This window comes from Ostrea edulis, chromosome 9 (genome assembly GCF_947568905.1).
Source record: "Ostrea edulis chromosome 9, xbOstEdul1.1, whole genome shotgun sequence".
Classification (NCBI taxonomy): Eukaryota; Metazoa; Mollusca; class Bivalvia; order Ostreida; family Ostreidae; genus Ostrea; species Ostrea edulis.
The window spans coordinates 50,716,403-50,738,216 of NC_079172.1; the positions used below are offsets into that span (position 1 = coordinate 50,716,403).

At 34.4% G+C, this 21,814-nt stretch overlaps 1 protein-coding gene across 9 annotated transcripts in view; it reads left to right on the top strand.

The window, feature by feature from the left end:
* LOC125658301 (ankyrin repeat and MYND domain-containing protein 1-like) overlaps positions 1-21,526 on the top strand; it is a 42,989-nt gene extending 21,463 nt beyond the window's left edge. The window contains exons 10-21 of one of the 9 annotated variants that reach the window (XM_048889523.2): positions 828-929; positions 1,780-1,887; positions 2,172-2,306; positions 2,422-2,529; positions 2,876-3,041; positions 5,019-5,208; positions 5,600-5,704; positions 11,427-11,581; positions 12,609-12,644; positions 17,306-17,430; positions 17,839-17,865; positions 20,311-21,526. In XM_048889523.2, the coding sequence (XP_048745480.2) occupies positions 828-929; positions 1,780-1,887; positions 2,172-2,306; positions 2,422-2,529; positions 2,876-3,041; positions 5,019-5,208; positions 5,600-5,704; positions 11,427-11,581; positions 12,609-12,644; positions 17,306-17,430; positions 17,839-17,865; positions 20,311-20,454 (1,401 nt within the window). In that variant the 3' untranslated portion in view covers positions 20,455-21,526. Of the gene's footprint in view, positions 1-827; positions 930-1,779; positions 1,888-2,171; positions 2,307-2,421; positions 2,530-2,875; positions 3,042-5,018; positions 5,209-5,599; positions 5,705-9,816; positions 11,582-12,608; positions 12,699-17,305; positions 17,431-17,838; positions 17,866-20,310 lie in introns of those variants that run through there. The other 8 variants (XM_048889520.2, XM_048889524.2, XM_048889525.2 and 5 more) reach the window with 8 other exon arrangements.
* The last annotated feature ends 288 nt before the right edge of the window (positions 21,527-21,814 follow it).

The window sequence follows — 21,814 nt, forward strand, 5'->3', positions numbered from 1 at the left end:
GTTGTGCATCTCCTATTTTCATTGAAATATTTTAACAGTTATAGAAGTTATGCACATTTTCTTTTCATTTTGGAGGTTGCGCACTTTGTCCAGAGTTTAATTCTAATACCGTTGAACAGATTTGATTCAAACATTATTCTCATCTTATATATATAATTTAGTTGTGCATCTTCTATTTTCATTGAAATATTTTAACAGTTATGGAAGTTACGGACATTTTCTGGTTTGGTTGTACTTGTAGTAATAGACACAATTTGTCCAAAGTTTATTTCTAATACTGTTTTACGCTCATAAGTCAATCAGGAATTGAAGAAGTGGAAAGAAGTTCAACAATGAAGTTCAACTACATTTCTTCTCATCCGTCCGTCTGTCCGTTTGTCCATAGATGCAATTTGTCCGAAGTTTATTTCTAATACCGCTGGACATATTTCATTCAAACTTTATACACATCTTCTATATATACTAATGTCATTTATTTACTGACAAAATCAATGACAAAGTAAAGTTGGCATAACATAATGATCTTTAACAAAGTGAATATAAACTAAAGACTAGAAGAGTTGACCAGGGATTTGCAATCATACATCCTAAAATGTGCCAAATAGTATTCATTGTTTATATTAAGCATATTTTTTATATTTCATGTACTGCTGTACTGTAGAATATACACTTCTGCATTCACATTGATTGCCCTGTAGATAATGTGAAAATATCCAATGTGCTTGCATTAAATATTTCCCATCATCTTGTATGCCCCGCGGGGGGTATTAGTCCCATTAGGACAGTTCTAGTTGTGGTCAAGCATTGAGCAATGGCTGGTTTTACAGGAGGAGGAGTGGACTAAGGACGTTATAATGCCTGACAGTCAGGAGCTGTTAGGGGGACGGACACCGTTACAAATTGCCTGTGCTAGAGATGACAATTACAAGGTATGGGGTGAATTCATTCATTATTTGTCAATAATTTATAGTATATGCAATCTGTATCTTCAGTGTAAATTTCAACTAAAATGTAATCATGATTGATAATTTTATATCAAAATAATTAAATTTTACTTTTAAAAATCAGGGTTTTCTCTACAATTTAATCAGTTTGTTTTACTTTTTCAACATTTTCAATATAATTCCTCTCTAGAACCTCCAGGCCAATTTCAACCAAACATAGTATAAGTCATCCTTGGGTAAAAGGGATTCAAAATTGTAGAAAGGAAGGGCCATGCTCCCTTTCAAGGAGAAATAATTCTTTAAAAATGGTAAAAATAGGGTGAGGTCATCTAAAAGTCTTAACCTTCTCAAGAACCACTGGAAACTTATGTGAAACCTTCCTCACATACATGTAGTGTAGATTGTGAATTGTTCAAATCATGACACCAGGGATAGGATGGGGCCACAATAGGAAATAAAGTTTTACGTATGATATAGGAAATAATTTTCCTTACTCATCTTCTCATTAAGGCCGTATGTTTAGTCTTTTATGTGCAAGCATCCTTGCAGACATATCAGACAGTTATCTTATGACTGACCACACATATATTGTCTGACCAACTCACTGACCACTGAAGCAACGCAAGATTTCTATTCTAGCATTGTTTTAATGGCTGAGAAGAAAACCACTGTGAAATGAGCATTGGTTCATTTACAGGGCTGGACCATTCACACGGATTGTTAGTTTGTTGTAGAGCTGTAGTAGCACGTGTAAGGCTCTTTATGCAAAGAGAGACTATGCCAACTAGTACATTGTGTTTAGAGAGAGTTCCCATGCTGTTATGTTTTTCCACAGAATGCCTGCCGTGTGGTCCATCTCCTGCTGGAATACAAAGCCAATCCTAACCTGTTGTGCAATGGTTTTTCTGCCCTGGCCTTGTCTATTGCTAGTGGTAATGACCTGGTAAGTTAATGGTTTTTCTGCCCTGGCCTTTTCTATTGCTAGTAGTAATGACCTGGTAAGTTAATGCATAGGAAAATCCCACAGTGTCATATGCATTTTATATTTGAATGATCAAAAGATGCCCCTTTACAAACCACATGTATTACCCCCTTTAATAAAGATTTACAAACGTAACAAGATTTTAAAAATTGTCTCATATTTCTTTCTGTTTAACGCAGTACATGTATGTACTATATTGCACTATCTCATGTTTCTTTCTGTTTAACATGTATGTACTATTTTAGGCCATTGATGAACTGCTGTTGTATTTCTGTGACCCCAGTTTACCACTTACTCATGGAGTAGGGAGTGCTCTGTGTGCGGCAACATCAACAGAGTACGAATATCGGCGTAAAAATATCAATCAAAGACTACATCTGGTAAGTTACCTGAGCAGAATACATCTTTAAAGAAATGCAACCCTCTGGTTTTTCTAAAACTGCATGGTGTGGCTCATCGCAATCCTGCAGCATTATGTTTTTCTTTTTATTTAAGATTGATAAACTAGTAAAGGCTGGAGCAAACATTTTGTCCCCCATTCCTATTGGACCAAAAAGAATAATTGGAACTGCAGTGGATTATGCCTACTACATGTTCAACCAGGTAAGACAGGGATAGGTCAAAGGTCGTGTGGCAGATTGACGAAGTATTAATGGAAATTTTATGATTTTTTTTTTCTTTTCTAAACACAATATGATAATGTTTTAGTAAAATTTCTGAATTTTTTTACTTGCTTATATTCTTCATTTAATACATTAAGTGCTTGCATTATTAAGTTGGAATGATAGAAGTGCATGCATTAATTATAAATATACAAGAATGATTGCTTTCATTTGTTACCACTACGTTCACATGCAGGAATCTGCGGAATTTCAACACTTTTGAGTTATGTTATCAGCATTATTTTGTAAATGTAAACCTATACTTAATTTTTGCACATCACACATAGGATCGTCGTATTTCGCACATGCCCTTTCACGCTCTGTCACACAGCGAGCGAGCTACGTACCAGGCCAGGAAGAAATTACTGGAACACATCGGTAACATTTTAAGAACCAAGGCAGTCGAAAGGGAAAAAATGCGCATGGATGAAGAAATCTGCTCAGGAAGGAGAAGTAAGAGGCGTGGCATGTTGTGCAGAATATAATCATGATATTTAAAACATGTCCTTATGTTTCTAAATTGAAAATGTAACAGACATTTTAACCTTATACCTGTATTTTGTTATCACCTTCTGTTTAGATTTTGAGTTATAATCATGCATGAACTATAGGTGTAATATTGACCCTATTATTAGTCCCTGATTGGCGAAGTGAGAGGGGATTTGATTAGAGGTTTACACAGTGTACAAGTCATTTGTCTGCCGGACTGACAAATCAGTTTTGTCCTTCTTGCAGATATTCATTTGATAATTGGTACATTGCTTTACCATGACAAGTTACAGATTAAGTTTGAATTTTTTTCTGGACCATTGATTTTTTGCCGAATTATGGCCCATGGACTTAGAAAATTAAGTCAAATACACAGTTTCTGCACTTTTTTCCATCACACTTGCAGATTCATTTGATATTTTGTGCATTGATAAGGTATAGATCAAGTACGAATTTTGTTTCAGTCCATTGATTTTTGCTGAATCATGGCCCTTGGACATAGAAAATATGGAAGTTGAATCTGTCATATATATATATTGCTTTTATTTTATGGGACCTGGTTATTGCTGTGCATAAATTGTTGACATATGATTATTCATCCTGAATATTGCGCTGACTACTTGACTTAGGACCAGTAGGGGACATGTATTGTTATACAATACTTACAGAATGCTTGTTAATGTTAACTTTTGTAAATGATGTAGTTATACCCCCACCCACCCCACAAACACAGTGGATATACTGGAATCAGATTTTCATTCTATAAGTGTGTGTCCCGGCAACCATAAGATAGAATTCAGGACCTTTAAGAGAATCACTTCACCTAGAGTCATAGTTACTATACTTCACACTCAGAGATGTATTAATAATCCCAATCAAAATGGGCTCCAAAGGTCTTAAGGTCAAATAACTTGAAATTGATATAAGAAATCGGTCTCTAGTGAAGTGACTTCCTTTTACTAGAGTAACTAAAATTTACACATTGACTTTGGAATGAAGATGATCATTACATGGCTTTTGGGTGAAATAGTCATTAAGCTGGAGCCTGGACATTTGGCGTATACATGGTTTCAGGGCCTAACGTAACATCCCATTTTACTTGAAGTCACCAAACTTCATACACACAGACTCATCATAGAATGATTGACTTTGAGGTCAAAAGGTCAAACAAAGTGGGCTCAGAGATAGGAAAATGGTCTCTTGGTCACAAGTGGTTTCCTCTTTCACCTGGGTTCACAATACACACCTGTCAAAGAAGCATAACCCATCTTCCACTGTTCAATACCTTGATCTCTGCCCCATTTCAATTATGCTTGGTGAAAGAGTGGGGATGGGCGGTTCAGGGTTACCATATCCATATATCAGTTTAATGAGGGTATAGTTCTATTTCTAAATCATACAAGGTCCTGATATTTATTGTAATGCTTGAAATAGAACCACTGTATATGAATATCAGCCCCATACACATTTAGCTCTGTATTTAGTGACAATTGGAATTACGTCTTGGCTTCATTTGAAGCCATGAATGGTCTATGATGACGAACTACAGTACCATCAAATCTGGGATTTTCAAAAGTTAAAAATTGTGCTTGTCAATAAAAATTGACTTGGTTTATAATCATTGTTTTACAAATGGATAATTGATCTGTTTTTGGGGTATTTTAGTTAGATCTGTATGGTTACAGGCAGGAGTCCTAGTTTTTGGAGTATTTAAATTAGAACTGTATGGTTACAGATAAGAGTCCTACATTTTTGTAGTTTTTGGAGTATTTTAGTTGGAACTGTATACAGACAGGAGTCCTAGTTTTTGGAGTATTTTAGTTAGATCTGTATGGTTACAGGCAGGAGTCCTAGGTTTTGGAGTATTTTAATTAGAACTGTATGGTTACAGACAGGAGTCCTAATTTGTGGAGTATTTTAATTAGATCTGTATGGTTACAGGCAGGAGTCCTAGTCCAGGCTTTGTCTATATTGGGGCTGGAGCCACTCTACCACCTGATGCCAAAATTCCTAAGTCCCTTAAAGGCGTTGATATGGGAGGAGGGGAAATGAGCAAGGTCACTTTTGAGTCCAAGGATCCCAGTGTTGGGCGAGGTTTTCCAGAACGGGAACCAGCAAATCTACCAGCCAGGTAAAATGATGATATCATCACCCTTATGTGTTGTTAGATGGGATAATATATATATTTTTTTATACAACAGTACCATCCCTGCACAACCCTATTAGGCATAATACATTAATCAGTTGAGGAAGTTTGGATTTTTGGTCATGAGCCTTTACAGTGTTCAGTATAGTTTTAGAATGTTTTTACAATAATGATTGTGAAAATTATGAAGAACCTATCAAAGTTATTAGATCATATGTTTCCTTATACTGGTAGTGATTAATATGTAAATTTGATTGAATACTTTACACTTATGATTGTGCACAGTTCTTTGTGTGATGTTCATATTTTGTAATGTACCAGTTTTGTACATATAATAACATGGAACTTTGCACTCCTCTTTGCATTCTTATGCCAGCCTTTACCATGTTGAGGATATTGATGTGATACGCTTGACTGCTTCTGCAAAGAGAAAAGCAGCCTCACAATCTCGACTCAAGACAAAAAATAATTTCTCCATCAGGTTTGATGACACAGTCTGACAATTGAATGTCTCTGTTATAGTCAGACATATTGATACCATGATTGTGGAACGTGTATTGCTCGTATCAGAGAAAAAGATTTTAGAATGGAAGTTTTAGAATCCTTTCTAAGAGATGTCAAGCATTGATGAGTAAGTCCAGCTATTAGTTCTGTGTTAAATAGAGTTACAGTCCTACAAATAGGTACTGTTAACGGGTCTGCTATTGGCAAAGGACTCAAGAATCTCTTATTTACAAACAAAGCCACTTTTTTAGCACTATTTTTTTTATCACTCGATCATCCTTTGGGAAAACAAGAACTGAAACAGTGTTCAAGGGTTTGTTGTCATAGCTTGCAACCACACGTTTCACTTAAATCTTATTTGCCATTTTGCATCGAACAATCTTCTTTTACATTGCTGTCTTGTATTTTAAAAAAATGCCAATAATGTGTTGTGATCTTACATTCAGTGTTACATCTTTAGCCTCGTTTTCAGTATCGTAAAAGTGTGAATTGCCAAAAAGATGGTTTTTGCACAATATCACTTGTCAATGGGAAAATAATTGAAACAATCTTATGATCATTATTTATTTATAGAAATGCACAAAATAAACTAAATTAATGTATATTTGACTCCCAGGATACTTAAATGATACAGCATATTATGATATCAGGCTGCCAGCATGATCCAATGATAAACTTAGAGAGTTGCCACTCACCTTGAGAAAATGAAAGAATGGTGTATCATCAAACTTTTCTAGGTACTTTGTGCATGATTTTTCATTTTTTTGTTATCTTTTAATGATAAACAGGAAAAGAATATTTTGATCTTGAATTGTTCAATAAAACATGGTTAGTAGTAGTTTTTTTGTTTTTTTTTATACAAAACTTGATTAATATGAACTTGTGTATGGGGAATACCTGCCTACAGTGGTGTAATATTAATTCCTTAGAAAGAAGAACATTTAGTTTATCAAATATGTCTCGCTATGACAGAGCACATAAGTATGTCAGACTTAGAGTCACTAAATTTCCTCAACCAATCAGCTCCTCAAACTTTGAGTTGGAGGTCTGTGTGTGTTAAGGAAATGTGGTGGTTCCAAGGCAAGCTGTATAGACATTAGAATCTGGTGGTAGACTGGTAGTGTCTTAATAAACTCTGGTGGTAGTGTCTCATTAAACTCTGGTGGTAGACGGTAGTGTCTCGTGTTTCATTTTCGTAATGGGTAGTTCCTAGTTCAAATACTGTGTTAATGGCCCATGTAAGTGGCCTTAGTTCTAGATACAATGGTGGTGTTTTTTCTTTCTGATTTAAAGATTTGTATTGCTGAGTACAGTGCTACCTCCGTGTATTGTCACCTTTTGTACAGACAGATGTGATAACTCTCAAGTGTTCACAGACAGATTTACAGACAGATGTGATAAAACTCAAGTATTCACAGACAGATGTACAGACAGATGTGATAACTCTCAAGTGTTCACAGACAGTTATACAGACAGATGTGATAACTCTCAAGTGTTCACAGACAGATTTACAGACAGATGTGATAACTCTCAAGTGTTCACAGACAGATGTACAGACAGATGTGATAACTCTCAAGTGTTCACAGACAGATGTACAGACAGATGTGATAACTCTCAAGTGTTCACAGACAGTTATACAGACAGATGTGATAACTCTCAAGTGTTCACAAACAGATTTACAGACAGATGTGATCAATCTCAAGTGTTCACAGACAGTTATACAGACAGATGTGATAACTCTCAAATATTCACAGACAGATGTACAGACAGATGTGACAACTCTCAAGTATTCACAGACAGATGTACAGACAGATGTGATAACTCTCAAGTGTTCACAGACAGATGTACAGACAGATGTGATAACTCTAAAGTATTCACAGACAGATGTACAGACAGATGTGATAAAACTCAAGTATTCACAGACAGATGTACAGACAGATGTGATAACTCTCAAGTGTTCACAGACAGATTTACAGACAGATGTGATAACTCTCAAGTGTTCACAAACAGATTTACAGACAGATGTGATCAATCTCAAGTGTTCACAGACAGTTATACAGACAGATGTGATAACTCTCAAGTATTCACAGACAGATGTACAGACAGATGTGACAACTCTCAAGTATTCACAGACAGATGTACAGACAGATGTGATAACTCTCAAGTGTTCACAGACAAATTTACAGACAGATGTGATCAATTTCAAGTATTCACAGACAGATGTACAGACAGATGTGACAACTCTCAAGTATTCACAGACAGATGTACAGACAGATGTGATAAAACTCAAGTATTCACAGACAGATGTACAGACAGATGTGATAACTCTCAAGTGTTCACAGACAGATGTACAGACAGATGTGATAACTCTCAAGTGTTCACAGACAGTTATACAGACAGATGTGATAACTCTCAAGTATTCACAGACAGATGTACAGACAGATGTGATAAAACTCAAGTATTCACAGACAGATGTACAGACAGATGTGATAACTCTCAAGTGTTCACAGACAGTTATACAGACAGATGTGATAACTCTCAAGTGTTCACAAACAGATTTACAGACAGATGTGATCAATCTCAAGTGTTCACAGACAGTTATACAGACAGATGTGATAACTCTCAAGTATTCACAGACAGATGTACAGACAGATGTGACAACTCTCAAGTATTCACAGACAGATGTACAGACAGATGTGATAACTCTCAAGTGTTCACAGACAAATTTACAGACAGATGTGATCAATCTCAAGTATTCACAGACAGTTATACAGACAGATGTGATAACTCTCAAGTGTTCACAGACAGATTTACAGACAGATGTGATCAATCTCAAGTGTTCACAGACAGTTATACAGACAGATGTGATAACTCTCAATTATTCACAGACAGATATACAGACATATGTGATAACTCTCAAGTATTCACAGACAGATGTACAGACAGATGTGATAACTCTCAAGTGTTCACAGACAGATTTACAGACAGATGTGATAACTCTCAAGTGTTCACAGACAGTTATACAGACAGATGTGATAACTCTCAAGTATTCACAGACAGTTATAAAGACATGTGTGATAACTCTCAAGTATTCACAGACAGATGCACAGACAGATGCGATAACTCTGTTGTAATTATTACTTTCTAATTTTCTACCTAATTTAAAAATCTATAATTGTTGATATTACAGCAATATCGGCAATGTAGCTTGAAACTTGATTGCGGATCCAAACTGTAATTTCAATTTGTGATTAATAATTACTCAAGCATTTGTAAGAGGGAAGACATCAATTAATTAAGGCCCAGCCATATAGATTTGATACATGATAATTGGATTAGACAGATCAGGAATACCCCTTCTGATTTGCAGCTTTATCATTACAAAGTTATGGGACTTCGATCTTTTTTAATATTGATAAGGCTTTCTGTGACATAAACTTAAGATTACTTGAGAATATAATCATAGAATTTTTAAAATGGTTATGATCAGATAAATCAGACTTTTGTCATTACAGAGTTATGTTTTTTGTGTTGAAATATTCATTGCGGGCTGTTTCTGATTGGTCAGTTTTCTAGTTATATTGACTGTTTGCTTGTGAGAACCCGTGGCATATGGTGGTAGTAAGTGGGTATGGAAGAGTTTCAGTAAAGACATGACATTTTGGCAGTCCATTTTTGGGTGGTTGTTTTTGGCAGTCCATTCTTAGAGCTCAGATGGTTACAGCTAGCACGTTATAAATAATAAATTGTGGCAATATATGAGTCATATTGTACTGATGTGGCACTGTATGCAGTAATATCAAATTTTCTTTGTATCTGTTTCAACAGAAAGAAAAGTTTTATTTCTTTCTTTAGGATGAGGTGGTTACAGTTCTGAATTTCAATTTCTGTTGCCTAGCAAGTCTGCCAATATCATGCAGTCTCACATTTTGTAGCAGTCTATTAGATAATATTACTTTATTTATTATTCATCCTGCTTGCAGTAGAAAACTGAAGCTAACTGTAGAGTAAATAAATCAAAAGTGGATTTATTTATCTAGCTGATAATTGTAGCAATTTTGACTGAGAAACAAGGTGATTTTGTTTCAGCTTAGAATTTGTTCGCCATGGATCCCTGACTTCTCTTCAAAGCTCTTTTCACTGGAACCCTCTGCACGTAACTTCTCTGTGACTAAATGATTCTGTGTCTGTTATCTAATATTTCCATAGTGAGCTCCTCAGGGGGCCTCATCCAGTAACTGACTATCAATGTTTGCACATTCTAATAGCTCTTCAGGGGGCCTCACCCAGTAACTGACTATCAATGTTTGCACATTCTAATAGCTCCTCAGGGGGCCTCACCCAGTAACTGACTATCAATGTTTGCACATTCTAATAGCTCCTCAAGGGGCCTCACCCAGTAACTGACTATCAATGTTTGCACATTCTAATAACTCATTAGGGACTAATTTTGTTATATGATATGTGTAGTTTGCTGTAAACATACTCAGTACATGGCTGCAATCACAGGTGCTATGCCCGTTTTGGGCCCGAACTATATCTATATTCATGGTATCATAGAGTTCAGGCCCAAAATGGGCTTATAGCCCCTGTGGGTGAAATCAAATAGATAGATCCAGGCATACTAAATCCCTGGAAACAATTTGTTTAAAAAAAAAGCATGGCACTTCATTGAAAGCAAATATTTACTGTACTAACAATCATAGCCATATACTAAACAAAGAAAAGTCGATGCATGTATAATCTGGTTAACTAAAATAGCTAAAAATAGGTTTGGTTTAATTCCTTAAGAAAATGGCTTCTCTTTTTACATTTTGAATTTTGGTCCTGATGAGGAGATCCAACAAGATAAAGTTTTTTTAATGCTTGATTTCTCGAGTCTCTCAGCTGATCCAGGAGATGTTACATGTATGATGTTAAATCATATATTAGTAGCTAGGGTACATTATAAAGTTGAACAAGGCTAGCATGAAAATAAGTATGTTTGCAGGAAAACTCCCTAACCAAAAGATATCATTGTATGTGTAATGCATGCCATACAATTACTGACAATTTTGGGAACTCGGTAAATATTGTACTGCTCAGCTAAATCATTGTATTGATCTCAAAAATATCAATAATTCTTTTATAATATGATTGAATAAATCTAAACCATCAAAATCTGCTAATAATTAAAGCTTATACAAACAATATCAGTTTAGCCATTTTTGTTTTCTGTTAATGTGTAAGACCTAGTCGAAAGTGATTATAGAGATTTCATAAAATGACCAAAATATGATAATCATGCAATTGTATGAATTTGGTAACCCAATTTATTTTTCGAAAAATCCAATGCTATTCACCTTGACGGCAGGTGGAAGTAAATATATCATTCTATTTTTTTCTAGTTTTTAGGATCTCAGCCAATCAGAAACCTTGGAATTATTCATTCATGTAATAGAATGAACTTTTTCTGTATTTAACCATGTTATCTGTTGTTAGCTAGTATACTATATATCAGTGAGTATACAGTAACTTATTATTGTTGTTTTTTTCAAATTGTGCTCAGATTTGTTTTGCAGCATTTGAAAATCAGAAAAATTGTTTTTAAAAATGCATAATTTATCAATTTGCCTAGCAAAAATGATTTATGAAATGTTTGAATTTAAACAATTCCCTGTCCTTAAAACTAATTTATCTATTTTGATGACGAATTTCAGGAAGCCCTTGTTTAAGTACTGTTATGAATGTGGTCGTTCTGTTGGGGTCCGTCTGTCCGCCTGTACGAGGTGTAAGGAAGTCTACTACTGTGGAAAGTCATGTAAACTAGCAGCATGGAAAGCCAGACACAGTGAAGAGTGTATCAGAATTGGAGGTCAGTATCAGAGGTCAAGGCCTTAGAAACTATTCATGTGGTTTTTAGGCCAGTTCAATACTCAGTCTGATAAATTCTTTTTCGTTGGACTTAATAGTCGCTTGTTGTGTTACTTTCAGTTTGTGTTAAAGCTGTCATCCATTATGGATTATGTCTTCTAAAGAAATCTCATTATGTGTATAATGCAATTGCATTGTGAAATCTCAACATTTTGCATATTAATACAACAGCGAAGTGAATAAAGGCTACAGCTATTTAGAAGCTTTATTAGGAAAAATATTACATTTTATTCTTGTACCAATATTTTTTCAGTTATAAATGTATGTTGTTTCAATGTATTTGTCTCTTAATGAAAGCACTTACTTTTCAGCTGAACATAAAACATTATTCCTATATTTTCTAGATAAAATGAATATATTAAGGAATAGATGTCTAAGTTTATTGTTTGTATCATGCAGGATATAAAAACAATGGAAGTAAAGGTCATTTCTATAAGATGGACTTAGCCAATTATTCAAATTACCCTGTACTTTCATTGTTTTCATACCCCCATGATATAAACAATCTAAAGATTTATTCCTTAAGTCATTTGTATGTTAATTACATTGTACATATATAATCACTTTAATGGCTTGTGTTACCTATTATATAATATTCCATACATATTTAAAATGAGAGGGAAAAACATTGAGACATTAATTTTTTTAGCGCAATAATATTCTGTACATACATACTCAATGCATCATAATATATGCTTAATAGTAGAGCAGTGAGTAGTATTATATGTTCCATTCTATTCTGCCTACCGTAGTATGTTTGCATGCAGCAAACTTTATGGTTTTGGGTATTTGACAAGAAAATATACATGTAACAATGTTAAGAAATAATATTTGTATATGTAGAATGTTATATAGTATAGAAAATTTGTATTCATAGCATTTGAAATGACATGAAGGACTTGACAGATACATGACCATTATAAATATGATTTTGAGATTTGATGTAGCTGTCCTTTGTGAATTACCAGGTGTTGCGTACAGTACAAGTTTGTCATGGGATGAAGGTAGAACAAAGCCGCATGTTCAGATTAACTGCTGGGTGACGTCTAACGGCAAAGGCAAGGCAGCCGCCTCTAATTTCTTAGACTTAGCTTCCGCTTCTTGTTGTATTTACACCGCTCTATATTGTGTGCAGTGGTGGTGAAAGGGCTGTTCACCACGTATCCAAATACTGCACCATCTGGCATCAAGCCAATTATTATGTATTCTCTCAATTTCTCGGCACTATATATATATATATTATATATCCCTGACTTAGATTCACATCACTATAGACAGTTTTCAGTAGAGTTTCATTATTTTTGTTTAAAGGCAAACAGATATGGAGGTGCAAGAAAAGTATGTGCTCACAGTATGTCTATATGCACTACATGTTAGGCATGCAGGGCTATATAGTACATGCTACCATAAGTACATGTAAGGCAGTAGTCAAGTGGACATGTCAAATGAATTGCATGGGACTGTCAAATTGATGACAGTTAAGTTTGAAGAATTACTTATAGGTTCTCCTACTAATCCTGTCAATTTAGAACTCCACTCCTCCATCTTTAAGAAAGTTGGCATTGTAAACTCGGCAGTTAACATGATGACAGCCAAACGTAAGTCAGATCTGCCTCACCCATATGTTTGACAAATTCTCAGATTTAATTTGACATCTTAAGATGACAAAAGCTTCAATTTGTAAGGCAAGTTGAAATGTGTCAGGTTCTGCCCATGTAGCAGAGTTTATACTATTTTCAAAATTGAGAAGCACTTTCAAATTATTTTTCTTTTGTATTGATAATTAAAGCATCATTTTCTTGTTTTTTCTAATGTAAATGATGTGATTGTTCATTGCTTTTGTCATTGACACTGATCCAACCAAATGTGCACAATGACCATACGCATTTTGTTTGGTGTGAAACACTTCTAATTTCTTGGCAATTCAAAATTTTCATTCTCTGTATATTACTTGGCTATGAATACCATGCACTCTTTGAATTCAACATTATACTTATTAAGAAAACAGAGGCTTATCAACATTATATACAATGTACATGTGACTTGTATTGTTAACATTGCATGGTCTCCCCAATATTTTGTCAGTTTTGGGCTTTGCACCCATAGTGTGCCTCTATCCTGGCCCTGGGGTTATAGGTCAAAGTCAGATGTTTCTTGATTCAACTTTTGACTAGTTCTACTCTGTCAAGAAACTTACAGACTTTTAAATATTATGTTGATATAGTTTTGATTGAACTGTATACGTCATGTGCAATAGTTATGTCTTGTTACCTTCAAGGTCATTTAATCCAGGTCATAAGAATTTAAGATTGTTTGAAAACCTTAAAAGGCCAATTTTAATAGGAAACTTTGACTTGTGTCTCAGTATACCATATAATTAAGTACATGCAGGTTCACCTATGAATCATGCAATAGGTATGTGGTCCATGCATGCAGATGTCCTTCGTATTATGCACACTAGTTTGCTGTTGACTCAGTGAAAGATTTGAAAACATTTTTGCATTCTTGATTTTAAGACAGTCTTCTGAAAATGCTAGCTTATGGATTAGATTATTTTGATAAATTGATTCACTGGTGATCAAATATTTGTTGATCTAGTTTTTTTCAGTCACTCTCCAATTTTAGACATTGTTGAGTTTGCTGGATCAGAGGTCAAGGTCATTGACTATAAATAGCCTGACTATTTATGAAAACTAGATCACTATGTGTAATCAGATTGCCTCAGTACATGTAATGTAGTATAAAGATTCAAACATGATACAATCCACTCTTATTTACTTATTGAGACTTAACTTTTACGAATCATTATTCATTGCTCAAGTTTTTATATTTAAGAAGAGTTTATTTGCAAGAAGTATATTTTTGCGAATGACTAGTCTCATGAAATTATGTTTAAAAAATGCTCTCGCAGATAAAGTGTGATTTACAGAAATATGAAATGATATATGAATCTCTAGCTGTCCCTTGATTGGATATCATAGTCATTGTCACATATAATATAGCACAATGATACGAATCTCTAGCAGTTCTTGGATTACTGCAACTGACAGTCCATGTCATATATGGCATTGGAAGAACATATGTTCACCCAAAATAAGACTGGAGGGAGGCTGCCTTCTTGGATAGAATGCGTTAATTCATGCAAAATGGGGGATAACTCCTACTTTTCTTAACTAAACTGTTGAATTCTAAGTCTGGATTTCTTGTCTAATATAAAATTGCCAAGTTTTGCCATTTAAAATATCAGGATGAATCAATTACTATTGTTACATTTCATGCACATTTGGTAAAGTTTATTTCTCAGTACCCATTTTTTCAATGTAATTCACTGGAAATTGGCCACCATTTTAACTTTCAATGGTGTGTGGTTTTCATATTTGACAATAAACTTGTTTATTTTTTTTTTTTATAAAGTTACACAAAGTTAAACATTACAAACTTAAATTTTTACACAAGTTGTCTTGTTTCGGTCACAGGCATTTACTTATCACTATTTTTGCATGATTTGAAGGTGATCGAATCTGCACTTAATGCTAACAGATTTTGAATACCTACATGTAGATGTGATGATTATGGTAAATAACATTTGAATGCATCTCACTTTGTACCAACTTATGTTTGCACTTAATGAATTTAACAAGTGTGTGGTTGTGTGTACTAAGTAATACAATATATTGTCATAGTGTTTTTCTAACTCCAAAACACATATCATGTTGATCGAGTGACATTTTGATTTTTACTTTTGGAACATACAATGTATATTAGAAAAATTCTGTATTGTATATTACCAAAAAAACCAAAAACAAAAAACAAAAAAAAACCAACCCAAAAACCATTGTTTAAGTTAGAAAATTTTTACCATCTTATTATTTATATGCTTTGGGAGATTGACATTCATTTTGTCCCATTTAAATGTAAATTATTCCATTTTACCTTTTTCATTATTTTATTTAGTAAATTAAGACTTCTCTTCTTACAATTGCTATGTGAGTTTCATTGCTTGATGTCCAGGAGTTAAAAAGATTTCTTTTTAAAAATAATGGATTTTCACAACATTTGTATATATGAAGTATAAAACCTACTGAGCAGCCCATGGGCCACAGATTTCACGATTGTAGAATAAGCATCCTTGCTCATCATGATTTTATATATTCATAGTTTGTGTCAGAGTAAAAAAAAAAGATTTTTGAAAAATCGATTCATTTAATAAGGTCTTGACCCCACCCCTCGGGCCCAAGAGATGCAGTGACCATGTAATTAACATTTTATTTAGGATTTACAGTTTCAGTCAAAGGGAAAAGAGGTAAAACCTAGCTAGGTTATAATGGTAACACAGTCCTGTAGTGGTTAGTTAGATCCGAGGAGTATGTAGTATACAATGTTATGCATGATAAAAATCTTTGTTTTGCATTGGATTAAAAATATGCATAATGTATCTTAATATCATGAAGGTGGTTTTTTTGGTAAAGAAATATTCTTCATTTTATTATATTTTACTTATTACAGAATTGTTTCCAGAAGTTGGTTGTTTTTAAAGTCACCTAAGTCTGATGTCCGAGTGTGATCTGTGTCCATCAGTTGTCTAAGCCAAACCCCCCCCCCCCCCCCCCCCCCCCCAGATAGGGCTAAACCTCCTAAAAAGGGTGCAATATTTAGAAATTTTCATTAATCTGGAGCAAACTGGTTAAGGTGGCTCACTACACCTTGAAAGAGCTAGTTTATCAAATCAGCACAAAAATACTTACTCTTGAAAGATATGATATGTAATAAGTACATGTACATATGTTAAAGAGGCAAAAAAAAAATGCAATTTTTTAAGAAAAAAAAGACATGATTTTCAAAAAATTATTTCAATTAATATAAACAAAAGACACCGGTGGATTTGCACTCGGGATCTGCAGGTCAGTAACCTGATACCTTATTTACTGAGCTACATAAATATACAAACAAGTCGATCGATGCAAGTAATTCACAAAGCATTTAAATCGCCATCTTGTGACATACAAATGTAGTGTCATAAAATGAGTAAGTCCTGATGTAGTGAGCTACTTTAATTAAGGAGAATGGTGACTTTCCTCCTAAATTGTAAAAGTCAAGTGGGATAGGGTTACCAGATGTGCCTACTGTCTTTATAAGATCACGCACAAAAGACCTGTACGAGACTTTCACTTCTAATGCAGGGTGCTTGGTGAAGGAACAATCACTGCCTATGTTTAATGACAATAAATGTCATCTGTTTGATGTGGCAATAGGATAAAAAAAAAGTCAAACTTGTTTGATGTGGCAACAGGATAAAAAAAGTCAAACTTGTTACCTCTAGGTTGCAAAGCAAATGTCTCCAGATACCACTAGTTTACCATCACTGCTACATTTAAAGTGATCATGAATATCTAATGAACCATTATTTCTCATTACAAAACGTTTGCAAGACCCAATGCTTGAAGTGCGCACCTTCAACATGCAAATGTGACAATTCTAACCTGAGTTTTGTATTGTATGGTACTCGGGGAAACTGTTAAAGCGTGCAGGCCTCTTGTTTTGTTCTTTTTATCATTGATTTATTTCTGATTCTTGTAAATATAAAATAATTTTTTATTTTCTTTGATATGTATGGTATTAACATTTTGATATTCTTTTATTTGATAATGTAGTGGTTATTTATTAGGAAAGTCAAGGAGTCCTAGTCCATCAGCTCGTCGAGCAAGGAAAGATAGTCCAACCCCAGCCACAGAAATGAAGGCAAAGAAAACCACTGTGGCAGAGTTAACAAAGGGCAAACAAACTATAAATGTAAGTCGCATGTGTATAAAATGCATGTCCATCTTCAAGTCCTGTTTAAATGCATTATGGGTACAGATCGCATCCTATCAAACTAGTAGTTCTCACTGTAAAATAGTCAATTTTCACAGGGGCCTAAATTTAATCATTTTCATGGTATGGATCCATGATTTTAAATCCTACATACAGGAGAAAATGGACTAAATACTAAAAATAAACTAGTCTGAAATCACAGCCAACAGACATGCTATTATTTCTCAAGCAACAAAAATTAATTCCATTCTGTTAATTTCACAGCACTAACATTAGGTATATGATATAGTATAAATGCATGTACATGTACTTGTATTGTGTATGTAAATATACCAAAGATCAGATCTGAAGAAGAAAGATTTTCACATTGTAAAACTTCATTTTTAGAATATCAAAGATGTTCGATTTGGAAAGGTAGATTATGTACCTATACATCATTAATTATGGTTTCAGAAATGATTTGTTGATTTGTCAGATGCAACAAATTTTGCCTGCATTTCTTCATTTAACCCTGGTGAAGGAGCTTAGTAAACTAACAGGTCCATGGGATTTCTTTAACCAATGAGAATGTTAGAAGTGTATCATAAACTGAAACAGGCATAGCTGCCACCCAAGATTCTAAATGTTTCTTCATAATTCTATCCAATCTATTTGCATAAATCGTGATAAATCTTTAGATGCCACCAAAGGAAGGATAATTTTTCTCTTACAACTGGAAAATGCTTCCGTTGAGATCTACATGTAATGTGCATTGGATGAAGGTGATCGGTGAAAGTTGAGAATATATCTATATGTTTTCAGGTCCAGTAAAAAGTAGGTGATATGTCACTAGTCCTCACAGCGAGTGAATCCCTCGCACAGTCTGCTATCATACACAGATAATCAGTCATGTGACATTAGAAGAAGCACATATGACATCACTGAATTCAGTTTTCCTACACGTTTCTGTCATTATTAAAGAATTCATCACCAGTCTATTTTGATACAAATGTAACAGGAAAGAAGAATTATGGACTGGGAATCAAACCTGAGACCCCCTGCTGGTGCTCTAATCACTGAGCTATCCAGGCCACTAGCCACTGAGTCTATACACAGGGGCTAAGCCCGTTTTGGGCCCGAACTCTGTGATACCATAAATATAGAGTTCGGGCCCAAGGGCCCAAAACGGGCTTAGCCCCTGTGAGTCTATATAAAGCCCAAACTGCGTACATAATAGTAACAATTATGATCTAGATAAGTATGATTTTTTAGTATAGCATACCCCCAAAATCAAGGATTCCATTTAGGATTAATGAAGTGAAATAAATGAACGTGAATGGGGTTAAATTTCTCAGTGTACAGGTATTCAAAAACTTGACACTAGAATTTGGCCATGAACGGAGCATTGTTTAACAAACAGAAATTATTATCGCCTAATTAAGTAAATTCATTGCAGGGATCCAGTATTGTAATGCACACAAATATGGCTTATGAAATTTATATTTTCAATATTTTATGTTGCAAATATTGTTTTAATTAAAAATTTGCCTCAAGAACATGAAACTGAAAGGAGTTCAATTTTGATCTGTCTCAAATGTATGCCTTCTTTCTGAAAGTGAGATTGAAATCATAGTTGAGTGAAATGTTTCAGTTTTATGTATAATCATATGTTTTAATCAAAGTTTTGACTTTTGGATGCACCTGTATTTTATAATCTTCAATATCTCTTAGAGAAAGGTTAAATCTGGTATGTTAAACAAATTTGCTGTTCAAGATTTCCAGTTTTGTGGTGTGTATAATTTACACATTAATACCAGCTGAGTTTATTTGTATCATTATACCTCTACCAATGAGGTTTACATACATTTTATATCTTCATCATGTATATATGTGTGTGTGCTTTACTTCTGCCAAGGAGGACATGTTTTCAGTCTTGTTTGTATGTTAAACTTTAGCATGGATTTCATTGAAATGTTCACAAAAGATAGCAGGTTTGATGACTGGAAAGAGCTAATTAAATTTTGGGAGTGATTTTTACTATAAACGTATGCTCATCTACAATCACTGACTGCATTGCAAAGTCATAAGCCATTGCAGACAACCTATCACCTTGTACAAACGACATTAGTTTAGAATTGGAACATGAAAAACCATTTTGTCGAGTATAAGCATTTTATTATTAGTCTTCTACTTTACAAAGCATATATTAGTTTTGACAGGAGTTTTGAACATTTTCTCCCATGACCTTGACTCTAGGATTATGACCTTGACTCTGTTTAATTAACCTAGTACCTAAGGATTACGAGACACCCTCAGTAAATAGGCAATCTCAGCTAGCATCTAATGTTTCCATTTTACAAAATTAATGACCCAGACACCAATTTTATGTTTTCTCAGTCTTCAGATTGACCCAAATGACCAAGGGGAGAGAATCACATGACACTATACCCCCCTTAGATTATAATTCAACCTACAAATATATGTCTGTATGAGTATCTAATGCATTTGTTTTGTTACAAAGCTATAGTGAGCTAAACTTGACTTAACTGCACAGATAGACAAGACCTGGTGACTTTCATTTATCCTGAATTTTGTTTATGAGGTTCATAACAACTGCTGATGTGTGTGCCGATTGTAATGAGAGAATTTTAATTAAGTATCCCTTGCAATCCTTTAACATTGTATGTTTTTACATAACTGAAGTGAGGTCCATATTTTATTCTAAATAATCAATTTTGATGCATTTTTATGTGTACTAATACACAAGTTTGACAATGGACAAAATAAAATTTGATAAAAGTCATCTTGTAAAGAAAATTAGGAGGAGACAGGTTTTGGCCGACAGAAAAATGTCATATGTTGTAAATTTTGTTTTGACAGGTACCAGTAAAGGGAAACAGTAAAAGTGCAAAAGGACCTAGGGGCGGACGTATGGAGGAGGAACGACGAGTCCAGTCAGAGAAAATTCACAGACACTGGAGTCCTCCCCCGGGGGTCAAAGTGGACAACTACAGTTATGTCTGATGCTGTGTTTTATTGATTTAAAGTTATATATCATTTTATTTCTCCAATTTGTCATCAAGTTTCTAGAGATCATTTTGTTGATTCTTTTCATTGAATACAATTTAGATATGTGTATTTGTTATCATGCTTCTTTTTATTCTGCATTCCATTCCTTTTTGTGTATAAATTAAGTCCAAAACCAGGATAGTGAGTGAGTGATGTGGATAAATACTGCTGAATATTTCCGTCTAGGGATTTCTCCTCATTTTGTTGTATAGATATATGTATATTTAAGTTGCTCATTCTATGAATTGTTTTCATCAACCCTGTAAGTCAGTCATTTGCTCAATTTGATTTCTGTATTAATTTTGTTAAAACAAGAAAGTGCTCTACTACTTTGTTGTGCCATTCCACTTGATTAGCATTGCTCAAAAGAAGATATTGATAGTTATAACACAGAATAAGTGAATAAAGTCAAACATTTGCAGAAACTGACCTTGACTGACCTTGACATGAGGGCATCACTATCATTGTTTTCATGATCCTTCTGGAACATTACAAATGTACTACAAAAGAGAACAACTTTACTACTGTGAACATTCTTTTTTTTTTTTTTACATTTTTTTTCAAACTGCTGAATGTACCCCAGATGTAGAAGCGAGTGTACTTTATACGGGTGATGTGCCTTGTCTTACTGATGCCAAATCAAATTTTCATTTGTAAGGTTTATTTCACTGCTGTGTATACTGCTGAATTTTCAGGAACAGTTTGATAGGTTTCATGTTCACCTCTGACTCCTCACTTTATTTTGTACAATGCCCAGTGATCTCCTGTAATAATAACATTGATAAACTGTTGAGTAGGGGAAAAAGATGGCATTTATTTTTATCTGCTGTATGAAACTATTAGTAGTATATGTGTAGTAAATATATAGTGAATTTATCAAGAGAGTTCTCAGCTGTGATATTTATTTTTGTGCATTTATGTCTACAATTTATCACTTTTTATGATAAAACTGGTTATATATATATTTTTGCTGAAGTTTTATTCCACGTGATGATTTATTTCCACAAAATAAAGTGTGGTTCTATGAGCTCTTTTGCTTTAATTCTTAGAGGACCCAATGTACAAGCTACACTGTGGTGGATTCAGAAAGGCTTGGGGTGGTACAGGTAGCCTGGCCCTCAATAACCCCACCAGGGTATGCCTTGTTTTTAAACCCCCCCCCCCCCCCCCCCCCCCCGACTTCATAACCTGTATCTGCTCATCCCCTATACAGACTGTTTGTGAATCTTCTAATGTGGTCTACGCAATCTTCATGGACTGATTTGCGTTGGAAAAACTACGTGGTCACTAAATTAAAGAATATCTGGACATAGAT